At 49.3% G+C, this 12,498-nt stretch overlaps 1 protein-coding gene across 2 annotated transcripts in view; it reads right to left on the bottom strand.

The window, feature by feature from the left end:
* The window catches only part of ABTB3 (ankyrin repeat and BTB domain containing 3), a 339,446-nt gene extending 327,718 nt beyond the window's left edge, over positions 1-11,728 (bottom strand). For both annotated transcript variants that reach the window (XM_008004556.3, XM_008004557.3), the window contains exon 1: positions 10,052-11,728. In XM_008004556.3, coding sequence (XP_008002747.2) covers positions 10,052-11,186 — 1,135 coding nt within the window. In that variant the 5' untranslated portion in view covers positions 11,187-11,728. The remainder of the gene's footprint in view (positions 1-10,051) is intronic.
* Positions 11,729-12,498: the final 770 nt, after the last annotated feature.

Raw genomic sequence — 12,498 nt, 5'->3', positions numbered from 1 at the left:
GTCATAATGAATATAATGAAACCCCACAATGGCCAACATGTATGAAGCAATTTCTACATGTCAGGCACTTCCCAACAGCCTTCAAAATTAGGTTTCACTATTACTCTCATGTAACAAAGGGAAGAAGTGAGTCACAGAGAGGTTAGGTAACTTGCCTGACATCACACAGCTAATAAGTGATCAAAGTCCAGAAGTCTGGTTACTGACAAACTATAGACAGCTTTTCAGTCACTCAGTAAATGAGGCAGTGTCCAGGGAGCAGTTCTTTAAGCAAGGAGGCTGGCACCTTTTTAAGCACTTAATAATAATGACGATGATTGTTAACATATTGAGTAATTACGACGTGTCCAATATTATTCTAAGGACTTTTATATGAATTAACTCATTTTATTCTCTCAATGACATTTTCTTTATGAGGGAGTGCTACCATTATCGTTATTAAGCAGACGAGAAAATTGAGGCTGGGAAAGATGAGCTGACTTGCCCAAGCTCACCTCGCTTGTAGGCAATAGAGCCAGAATTTGAACCCTGGTCCACCTAACTCCAGAGTCTAGCAAAAACCCAGCTCTGTGATTCTCAGGGAGGACCAGGCTCAGTCTCCTCTGCAGTGAAAATGGAATCAATTCTCCCCTATGCCACAGTTTTCTGAATTCAGTTCTACCCGTGAGAGGGCCTGTGCTTCTTATGGCACTGAGCCCACCCAGCTAGGCAGGGTATGGAGGGAGATGTCCCTGGAGATGATAAAGTCAGCTATTTCCCCAGGGCCTCAGTTGAGGAGGCTATGCTGTGATCTGATGGACAGCTGGGAAGTGACTCATGGGGCAGCCAGGGAGAGGGGAAGCCGGCGGGGACTAAAAAAAGACCTGCGACCACATATTATGCACAAGGACAATCATCAACCGTAACCACCACCACCAAGGCAAGCCCCGCCCTCTACCCCACACGCCCCTCAGGCTGCACTGGAGTCCTTCTGGGATCCTCCTGGAGGCCCCTATGATCAGGATTTCACCACCGGGCTGTGGCAGTTCAGAGCACGGGCTCTTGAGCCCAAATCCCAACTCAACCACTGTGTAGCCGTGGCATCCTGAACTAGTTGCTGAACTTTTCTGAGCCTCAGTTTCTTCCTCAGCACATTGAGGATAAGAAACAGTCATTTCGCAAGAAGAGTGTGGAGATTAAATAAAGTCTTGTGTGTGGAAATTCTGGAATAGTCCCTGGTTCAGCAACTGGTAGTTCTCCCTGTGGATAAAATGCACTAGACGGCAAAGGGGAAAAGACAGACACGTGATATAATTTTCCTGGAGCACCCACTCGTTCAGATTGACATTTTACCTTCACATCCATTCACTGTTAATCCACTCCACTTTCAGTATAGAATGATACTATCGATAATAATAAAGATAACAGTTATTAAGTACATATGAGATGCTACGATCAACATTTCACATTCATTATGTCATTTTAATCCTCACAAGCATTCTATAAGGCAGACTGCCAACTGCCTAATTCAAATCTGGCCGGCCACTTGCAAGCCATGTCACCTTAAGCAAATTCATTAAACCTCAACTTCTTAATCTATAAAATGGGGATAATAATAGCGCCTGCTTCATAAGGTTGTTGAGATGGCTAGCTCTCTATTAAATACTTATGCTCCTCTGATACTGTAGACTTGTGGCTGTGGGTGGCTGCCCTGCCAGAGACCATAATTTCCAGCCCCCTTACATCAAGTGGAGGCCATGCGACTGAGTGCCGGTCATTGGAACGTGGAAGGAATTGACACACCCACACCCAGGACTGTATTACAATCCTCCACATTCTCTATCATCCTCAATCAGAGACGTCTCTGGGACTTATGTGTTCAAGATGGTAGAGCTTCCATCAACTTCCACAGACAGAGCACCTCTCTCCCCTGCCATCAGGTGAACTCTACATGAATGAGAAAGCAGCTCTTATTATGTTCAGCCACTAAGATGTTAGGATTTATCTGATGCATCAGCTAGCATTACCCTAATACAGAACTTAGTTCCGGAAGTGGACTACTTAAAACATGTGACATTGGCTTAGAAGTCAGGTAGCAGGTTACACTAGAGCCTGGAAAACTGGAGACCCATGTGATTACAGAAGAAAAATGTCTCATTAAACTGTCATCTATGATAACTTGGCAGTCGGAGCTCATGCCTACTAAGCCTGTATGCTCTATAGAAAGAGCATAAAAAATAATGGTAATAGAGTTTGCTAACTGTTCCTGGCTAAATAAGGTACTAGGTAAAGAGAAGAACTCAGGCATAAATTAACCAGTTTGAAAGTAATTTTAGAAAGGAATAGTGGAGAGGTAAAAACAGACAACTATGTCTAAACCCCAAACAATAAGAGAAAAGAGTGAGAAGACATTTAAGTGAAATAAGTACCATGTGAAGAATATAAGCTTCCCACCTAAGCCTGATGGCCTCAAGGTAGCTGCCATTAAATTTAGAGAGAAAGAGAGGTATGGGGAAAAGGAAGTAATAATCCGGGCTTCAGAATTAAGTCTAGGAAATAACTTTGGGTGTGGCTACTGGCATATTAGACATCACAGATTAAAGTCTTAAGTTGTTGAGGGAATTGCATTGCAAAATCTATAAACCTTGACTTTAATAGTCTTTTACTGTTATAGCATTAAAACAATCCTTGGGCCCCCAGAGGTTCAAGGGAAAGAACTAGGACACAAAAGATTTAGAGCCCCCAAGAAGGCCATACTGCCCACGACCAACTTCAGGTGTGGCCGTGGAAAATAACAAAGAAAAAATCCTCCCACCAGCACAGCTGAGAGTGTGGAGAACAATGAACCAGTAAATTCCTATCAGGAGAAGAATCAGGACCTAATCCAGGAACTTCACCCACTGCTAGGATATAACCCCACAATGCTTGCTTGGCAAGATTTCATCACTACTGGGGACCGGTGACTGCTGTGTACGTACCGTCCATGATTATCCTTTCCAAATGGGAGTTTTGTGATGGTTATCCCACCCTGCTCAGATGTGGAATATGAATGCAGAGTGGCAGATAATAAGTTTGTTTTGCCTCATGAGTCCCTAGACCATGGTGAGGTGCCACACTCAGCTTCATGGATAGGACTGAGCAACATCCAATGACTCTGAACTTGAAGTTGGAAGCAGGGATCAGATAAAATGTGGGTTCCTCCCTTAGGGAAAAGAGAATGTGTTTTGAGCATAGGAAGGAGGAGGCACACACATATTGGTGGTCAGAGAGCCAATGATACATCTGGTCAATAATATGTGGACACAAGCAATGTAAGTCCCTCCAGGCTTAGCCTATATCACCTTTCTTAAGCTCCTCCACACTCACTGTCTCCCTCTACCTACTGGCTGGATGAATGTCCAAGGAAGGAACTGAAGGCCACATGTAGAAAATAAAAAAGGCAAACTCTCCATTAGTCAAGCTTGGTACCTAAATGACCCTCCTGCCTCCTCCAACCCCACTCCTCTCTCAATCAGAGTTTAGGTGTATAAGAAATGAATTTCTATTGTGTTAAGCTACTGAAATTTCTGAACTCTCTTTAATAATAACTGATAAGGCCAGGCATGGTGGCTCATGCCTATAATCCCAGCACTTTGGGAGGCGGAGATGAGTGGGTCACCTGAGGTCAGAAGTTTGAAACCAGCCTGGCCAGCATGGTGGAACCTTGTCTCTACTAAAAACACAAAATTAGCCAGGTGTGATGGCGCATGCCTGTAATCCCAGTTACTCAGGAGGCAGAGGCAGGAGAATCACTTGAACCTGGGAGGCAGAGGTTGCAGTGAGCTGAGATTGCACCATTGCACTCCAGCCTGAGCAACAAGAGCAAAACTCCATCTCAATAATAATAATAATAATAATAGCTGATGTAACTATAATGATTATAATACATAAAGCTCTTAAAATAGTGCCTGGCATATCATAAGCTATACAAGTAGAGCTGTTTATTACAATACCCATTTTACAGATAGGGAAACTGCAGCTTACAGGCGTGCCTGAATCCAGAGTCAATTACTATTTTGTATTTACCTTTCAGTGGATAATAAGTTTGGTAATAATGAGTTTGGTGCCTGGCTCAAGGTCACAAATACTAACAGACTCAGAATTAGAGGCCTTCCTTCTAGTCAAAGTTCATCAACTCCGCCCCGACCCCAGGTCTTCAGGTTAGTCCTTCATTGTTTTGTTATTTTTATTTTGTGTTTCAGGAAACACCCAACTTGCAAATGCCCCAGCACTGAACTAACAGGTCTGCACAGAAAACCCAATCACCCTCTACTGACCCAAATTCCAAGTTTTAATTTACATCAAGCCAGTTAATTGAAAAGGTGCCCTGTGAGCACAGGCACTGCTACAGCTGGCTCTTGAGATAGCATTTGCTCTTCCTCTTAAGAACTTGGGTTTCTTCTGTGACATTTTTGGTCCAACACAGCAACACTTTTCCACAGAACAGGATGACCAGTTTAGGGACAAGAAAATAGCTGAGCAAGCATTTTGTGCAGAGGCAATAGAAAAGCAAAAGACCTGAAAACCAAACTACCCCCAAAGCCCGTGCTGACAGGTGAGGGCTCGTGTTAATTAATGTTTATCAAATGACTGGGGATCCCTGAAATGAATGAGACTATTCAAAATCCCCCAAGTATTATTATTTTCTCCGGTCTGAATAATCTGTTTTTTAAGGAAGCCATTATTATCGAGTGCCTACTATGTGGCAGGTGCTCTTATAAACTGTATCTGAATTAATCCTTGTAATCGCCCTTTGTATTCAGTTTGGATTTCCTTCCTTTTTAAAATACATCTTCTTTTGTTTTCTAATCCTCACTGTACAGATGAGAAAACTAAGTTCAGCAAAATTAAGTCACTTGCTAGAGAATAGCAGAGTGAAAATGTAGGGTTAGATCTAAGTGTAAGGTCTTTCTCCCTTCCTTTTCACCATTCCATACCACCTCTTCCAGTCTGCCCTTCAAATTGTACATTTAAAACAAACTGTAATTCAAGAATACCTATGGCTTTTTTATTGGTGTGTCTTTTTTTTTTTTTTAACTGAAGCATATTTCACAATACAGTAAAATGCTCAAATACTAGGTTTACCATTAGATACCAGCCTGGCCAGCATGGTGAAAACCCGTTTGACAAATGCATATACCTCTGAACCCACATTCCAATCAACATAAGGAACTATTTCCAGAAAGTTTCCTGGTGCCCCTTCACTAGACATCATTTAAGTTTAAAATACAGCAAATAAAATAAGCTACCTTAATGTTATTTTATTTTACTTTAATTAATTTATATATATATATATATATATTTTTTTTTTTTTCTGTAGAGATGAGATCTCACTATGTTGCTTCAGCTGGTCTCAACTCCTGGCCTCAAGCAATCTTCCTGCCTCAGCCTCCCCAAAATAAGCTACTTTCCTTTGACCAAAACAATCCTTTTGTGACCCTGGCCACAGGGCTGTGCCCATGGCATCAATCTTGAGGCAGGTGTACTGAGTTACTTGGTGTTATATTAAAAAGGGGGATCCAGTTAAAATTCTGTGCCTTGTTGGTTCCATCCACCCTGAGCATGTGGGAATGAATTAATCTGAATGTGATAGAAATGAGATACCATTGTGCCTGGATTATCACAACTATCATCATCATTTTAGCACCTACCATGTGTCAGCACCAGACTATAATAGCCTTAGACACATAATCTCATTTAATCCTTGTAATTATTACCTCTATTTTACAGCTGAGGAAACTGGAGGACAGAGAGGTTGGGTCACATACCTAAAAACAAACAACTAGAAAATGGCAGCCTTGAAATTCAAATCCTAGAGGTCCAACACCAGAGGCCATTCTCTTAACAACTGCCTTTACAGCTGAGAGGCAAATTTTAAATGCGTAAAATTGAATCAGCTGGTTATATTCATTTAACAAGCAGTAGAGAGCATCTATTATACAAAGTGCCAGGCACTGTGCTGAGTGATACAGAAGGAGACACAGAGATGAATAAGAACGGAGAAGGGGTTGTGTCAAGGAAGCCCTCACAAGGAAGCCAGAAAGACAAACTCATTCCTGAAGCCAAGTCTTCAAGGATGAGTAGGAACTGGCTAGCTCTACAGGAGTTTAAGGCACAATGACTAGCACATACAAAGGCACAGTGAAGTACTTCTGCCCACTCCTTATTTAGCTCAATCAAGTCAAATTTTTAAAACTCCACAGTGGGGTCCCTTCGCTGTTGCCCCGGCTCTTCAAAACAGATGAAAATCAACACAAAACTCCAGTTCTGAAAAGTTTTTACATAACTGCAAAGTTCATGCCCACAGCAAGCCCATGGATGTGATTTTTGAGAGCCCCTAGGCCTTCTTTCACTTTAGAGCCAACTATATTTTGTTTTCTGAATCCAGTCCCATGTGACTAGTTTCACAATTCCTTAGCCTGGGCAGTTTAGCAGCAGCAAATTAGAAGCAAATTAGAAAGGTAGACACGTACAGAAACAGCAGTAAGAAGGGGCAACCAAGGAAGAAGAACTTGGAGCCAGTGCCAGCCTGTAGTCCTGGCTACTCGGCCGAGGTGGAAGGATTGCTTGAGCTCAGGATTCAAGGGCAGCCTAGGCAACATAGGGAGACCCCTTCTTTAGAACAACAATAACAACAAAGTAGAAGAACTAGCAAAGATGATTCAAGAAATTCAAAAAGCAATAGTTTTTTTCAGGACATCATTGTATAATGCAGTACAACAGCTTGCTCAACTCAAACAGGTATCTAATAAGCTCCAACTGTGTACTAGGGCCTTTTTTTTTTTTTTTTTTTTGAGACGGAGTGTTCCTCTATCGCCCAGGCTGGAGTGCAATGGCGTGATCTTGGCTCACTACAAGCTCTGCCTCCCTGGTTCACGCCATTCTCCTGCCTCAGCCTCCCAAGTAGCTGGGACTACAGGTGGCTAATTACGCCCGGCTAATTTTTTGTATTTTTAGTAGAGACGGGGTTTCACCGTATTAACCAGGATGGTCTCGATCTCCTGACCTCGCAATCCGCCCGCCTCGGCCTCCCAAAGTGCTGGGATTACAGGCGTGAGCCACCATGCCCGGCCTACTAGGGCCTCTCTTAGGCTTAGCAGGAGATATTAAAAAACATGCAAAATCCAGTTCTGCCCAGTTCCATTTGAGAGGAACAAAAAGTATACAATTCAGGAATTATATGACAGGAAGGGTCTCTGTTCACCTATGTAGGTAATAAAGGGCAGGTGGGATGTCTGAAGGCAGGGAACTCATCTGTCACTAAAGAGTCATATAGACAGGTTAAGAGTACAGACTCTGGAGCCAGGCTATCTGCATTTAAAAAAGCAAGATACTTAAATTCCCTGTGCCTCAGTTTCTTCCTGTAAATAATGGGGATAATAGTGTACCTTTTCAAGAGGTACTGGGGATCAAATGGGTCAATATACAGAGCCCTGCTGGATACATGTTAGCTGTTATTACCTCTCACCCGGCGCTTGCTCAGACCCTAGCATTTAGCAACTGCAGTAAGTACCGACGAACAAATGAATTCACAAATGAATAAATAAATGATACTGCCAAATTAAAGGAGGGAAAATCTATTATGTAAGGTATGTTGTCCTTAATAAGGCTTGCAGATCAGAAAGACTCCGTACAAAATAGTTTAAGAAATAGGTTTGATGTTTAATGTATGATTCCGATACCTAAGGAATTAATCACTCATTCTTTAACTCTTCTGCATAAATGACCTGCCATTTTAAACAAGCCCAAAGAAAAGACATGAAGAGATCACAACGAACTTACAGTGTATCTCATACCCAGAGGAGGCTGAAGGGGCCCTGAAACCCAAGAGTTAAGCGCTGTGGTGTGGGAGAGGTTGTGATGGCAGCAAACCCCAACCGTCATTCACTCACCCTGCCCAAAACCAACTCTGTGGTCTTCTCCTTCCTTAAATTATACTTCCTCCAAAAAGCATAAACACAAAAACTGTTTTTAAAAGTTGTTAAGGTTCATAAAAGTAAAACCGATTTGAAAAAATATAGACGCTACTAACACAGAGCTACAAGAGGACCTGGGGGTGTATTACATATCTAGCCCCCTATTTTACAGAGGAGGCAACTGAGGCCCAAAGATGTAAAGTGACTTGCCCAAACTCACAACTTCAGGATAATGGCAAAGACAGAGGTAGGGCAGGGTGCCCAGATTTCCACACTAGGGCCTCCCAAAGGAAATAATGAGGGAGAAAAAAGAAGTTCCAGGCCCAGAAGGTGGGTAAGGAGTTGGGAGTCGGGGGCAGCAAAGAGTAAGATGATTGTCATGGGAGCCACTAGGAAGGAAATTAAGCCCCTCTGTGCTTTTTGGTGGGGGTAGGGTTTCAAACAAAGAGCAATCCAGTCCAAAGCTCCCAGGTTTTGCAGGTGAATCCCCGCATTCTCAAGAAACACATACAAAGCCCAATGCCTTCCCCCCAGATGTTTCCATCTTACTCGAGATTTCAAGGTGTGTGTGTGTATGTGTGTGTGTGTGGCCTCGAAGATATCCTCTCTTTGAGGGTTGTGCCCTGGCTGGCAGCAGACGGGGAAGGGCTCTGGCAAAGAGATCCCGAAGAGTCGCAGAGATCAGCGCGGATTCTCCTCCCCAACACACACAAACACACACCCGCTTTGCTCCTTCCTTCCCCTCCCCCACTGATGATCAAATCCAGGTGAAGGGACCGAGGGCTGCAGGGTCGGTTTCCAAAGGCTTCCGCTGGAGCCAGGCGCCCAGCGCGCCCGCTCGTTCCTGCGCACACTCACAAGCACACTTACACACGCACAGACGCGCGCGCACTCAGACTCTCACACGCACATGCACACCCTTGGCACCGCCCACCGCAGTGCTCCTCCAGCCCCCGGGAAACAGACAGGCAGCAACATGAATGAAATCTGCCCAGAAAGACTGCATTTCAGCTCCAACCACGCAACCTCTGGCCAAACCGCCGAATATGTAACAAAGTTTTATTTCGCCTTTAGAGTCTCCAGTTACGCTTCTACCATTTCCTGTGGAAAAATGAAGCTTTGAAGTGTCTAGCTCCGGCTTTCGCAGACGGGCAGCACCGCCAGCTCGAGCTCTCGAAAACAAGCGCCCCGGCCCCACCCCCTTCAAGGACAGAACTGCGGGTTCAAACCCACCCAGGTCAGGCCTTCAAAACAGTGGGGCGTGAAGAGAGGATGATAGAACCTACTGGAAACGACGCCCTAAACTGACAACCCCCTCCAGAACTGCCCCCGCTAGCTCCATCCTGCCCAGATCCCCAGAGGCGCTCCTTCAGCCAAGTGGTGAGAGCTGCAGCTCCCAGCCAGAGGGAATGGAGAGGCCAAGAGCTGGGAGGCTGGAATTGAGGGCTTTGTCCATCCCGCAGCCCCCACCAGCTGTGTGCTCTAGCCCTCAAAAACTGCTCTGGAAAAACTTGGCACCGAAAGTCTTCCCGCACCCCAGTCTCACCACACACACCTCTACGACTGTCTAGGCCGAGCAAGCTCTCAACCATTCAGCCGGTACAGCCGTCAGGCCCCTCCTTCCCCTGTGCACTGAGTGCCCCCCGAGGGCTTGGGGGAAGTGGGAGCATTGGATTGCTGAGAGCGGAACGCGCCTCCTCCCAAGTCCTAGGGAGCCAAATTCATGCGCCCAGGGAAGTGGCATCTTCAAGGTCAAAACAGTGCTGGGGTGCAGTATATGTACTAAGCGCAAATGATCTCAACCCTGCTCCAAAAAATGGTGCTGGGTTTTGCTCACTCCTTGCTGGAGGCAGCTGTCGCCCGGCCCCGCACCGCACCGGGGGCGGAACCTAGCGCTCGCGGACCTGGGACAGCACCAGCGGCGTAAAATACGCGCACCCGAGTGCAGGAGGGAACAGGCAACCTCCTGTTCTAGCTACCTCCAGCCTGGCCGCCTCCTCAGCGGCTTGGGACAGCAGCGCGTGGCTGGGAAGACGCGGGAGGGGGATGCGAGGCAAACTTGCGCCAAGAGTTGGCCAGGTTGGGTGGGAGGGAGTGGCACCCGCGCAGCCACTTACCGCTGGCGTTCTTCCCGCAAATGAGGTGCTGGTAGGGCTGCAGGAGACCCCAGATCTCCGAGTCGTTGTTGACCGTGTGCTCCAGGGTCTCCACGGTGAACTTGGGCGCCTCGTGGAGCGCATGGTGGTGGTGATGGTGGTGGTTGGCGGCGGCTGCCGGCGGGACTGCCGCGGCCGCGGCGGCCGGCGGGGCGCAACAGCTGCTGCCCCCGCTGGCGCTGCTGGCTGCGCTGCAGGCGCCGCCGCTCGCCGCTCCTCCCCCGGGCGCCTCCCGCTCTTTATCCGTCGCAGGGGCCGCACCGGGGCCCGAGCTCGGGCCTGGGCCGGAGCCCGAGCCTGACCCAGGGCCACTGCAGCTCCGGGGCACACCGGAGGCCACGACCCGCGAGTAGATGTCCCGGAAGAGGCTCTCCATGCAGGCTGTCAGGTAGATGGCGGCATGCTCGTGGATGCGCAGCGCCACGCGGCTGTCCACCATCCAGCGATACACGCGGCCCACGGAGAAGGTGAGGCCGCAGCGTGCCGACTTGCCGCGGCCCAGGCGGTCGCCGCCGGCGCTGCTCATGTTGTAGAGGGACAGTGCGGCCAGCGCAGCCGCCGTGCAGTGTGCGGCCAGGCCCCAGGACAGCACGATCTCCATGGCGCTCTGGATCTCGTACTTGGTGCACTTGGCGAAGCGCAGACTCAGGCGCTGCGCCTCTTTGGCGATGCGCACCAGCGCCCGGCTCACCAGCGTCGACAGCTTGGCCAGCGCGTCCTTGGGCAGGCCGCCGGGGACCGCCGGGCCTGCCCGGGGATCCCGCGAACGCAGCAGCAGCGCCTCCAGCTCCTGGAGAGTCCAGGGGACCTCGTCTAGGTCCGGCAGCAGCCGCGAGCAGTGCTGGCCGGCGCAGTCCAGCCCCTCGGAGTCTTCCACCAGGGCAGTGTTGACGGTGTCAAAGCTGTTGTGCCGGCTGTGCATGGAGTCAGCTAGAGGCGGCCAGCAGCTCCCGCCATACGGGGACGCCGGGTGCGAGTCGGAACAGCACAAAGACAAGTTGGAGGAGCGCACCGAGTCCGCCGCGCCACCATAACCCGAGTCCAGCGTCAGATCCTCCAGCGTTCTCACCACGGGCTTCTTACCTCTCCTGGCCATCGCTGCGCCACTTCATGCTGCAGCCGCCTGGGAGCCAAGGAGAAGGAGCGGCGAGGAGCAGCGAGTGCCGCGGGGCGCGGGGAGAGCGGAGTCCGCGCCGCCTCGGCTCACTTTTCCACCAGCCGCTGCTACCAACTGTTACTACTTTCGGCTGCCTCCCGGAACCGCCGCCGCTGGAATATACAGAGCAGATCCTGGAGTCATCTTCCAGAGTCCGGGCCGGAGCTGGGCGCACTGGGGAGCGAGCCAGGCCGGGAAGGAAGCTCCCCCCGGGGCTTGCCCCTTTCTTCCAAAATAAAAAGTGTCTAGACCGTTCCTCCCTGAGCCCCGCTGGGCGCAGAAGCCACAGGGCGCCGGCCACGGTGTTCGTGGAACCGAGACCACCCCAAATGCCGCCGCCGCCGCAGCCCCGCGGGCAGCTGGCTCCCAGCTCCCGGCTCCCGGCTCCCGGCTCCTGGCCCTGGTTCGCTCGGCGCCAGCCTGCCCTGCACCGGAGCGCAGCAGCGGCCGTGGCGGCTGCAAACCTTGCCGAACCCCAGCAAACCCCGGGCAGCTAGTGGGACGGGCGTATGCAAAGCAGGGCCGACGGAGAGCCAGTGGAATCGGAGAATGCTAATTACCTCGCTTTTTTTTTAAATCCCTCCTCTCCATGCGGCCCCGCCCCTCACACACGCCCCCGGAGGAGACCGAGGCTGCAGGAAGTGGGGAGCAGTGGCCAGGAACTTGGGGGAACCCTTGCAAGCGTAGAGACGTGGATGCCGCCCCCTGCTGCTGTCCCTGCCCTCAGTCTCCCGAAGGGTGGTGGGTTGGACCAGTGACCTCCCCACCTAGGTGTGCTCTCCACCGCGGTTCACAAGGTGTCTGCCTGACAGTCGCTGTCTCCCCTGCGTTTGGGATTTCACTTTTTTCCCCACTGTAACGCCTGAAACACGGTTTTCCTCCCTCTCTATTCCCACTTCGGGTACGCAAACCAATTAGTGGGTCCCTTTTTCAGCCCGGGTTTGCTCCAGCATGGAGAGAAATAACCCTGGCGAGCGGAAGCCCGGGGCGGTGGACTCCACTGGGAGGCCGGATCTCCGGCCATTCGCCACCTGCCAGTAGGGCTCATTAACTGGATTCCTTTCAGCAGCCAGGAGGACCCTGCTCCCCGCTTCAAAGTCCTGGGCGTGTGCTGCAGGGAGGGCTCACGCACCACTTTGCCATCCTGGTGGGCATCGTTCCAAATAGCTCGGCCTTTTTAAAAGGAGTGAATTTGCTCAAAGAAGAATCTTCTTTTCTGACTAAAGATATAATATATATATAGGCATGACTT

Source organism: Chlorocebus sabaeus, chromosome 11 (genome assembly GCF_047675955.1).
Source record: "Chlorocebus sabaeus isolate Y175 chromosome 11, mChlSab1.0.hap1, whole genome shotgun sequence".
Lineage (NCBI taxonomy): Eukaryota > Metazoa > Chordata > Mammalia > Primates > Cercopithecidae > Chlorocebus > Chlorocebus sabaeus.
This window is presented reverse-complemented; position numbering and strand designations above follow the sequence as displayed.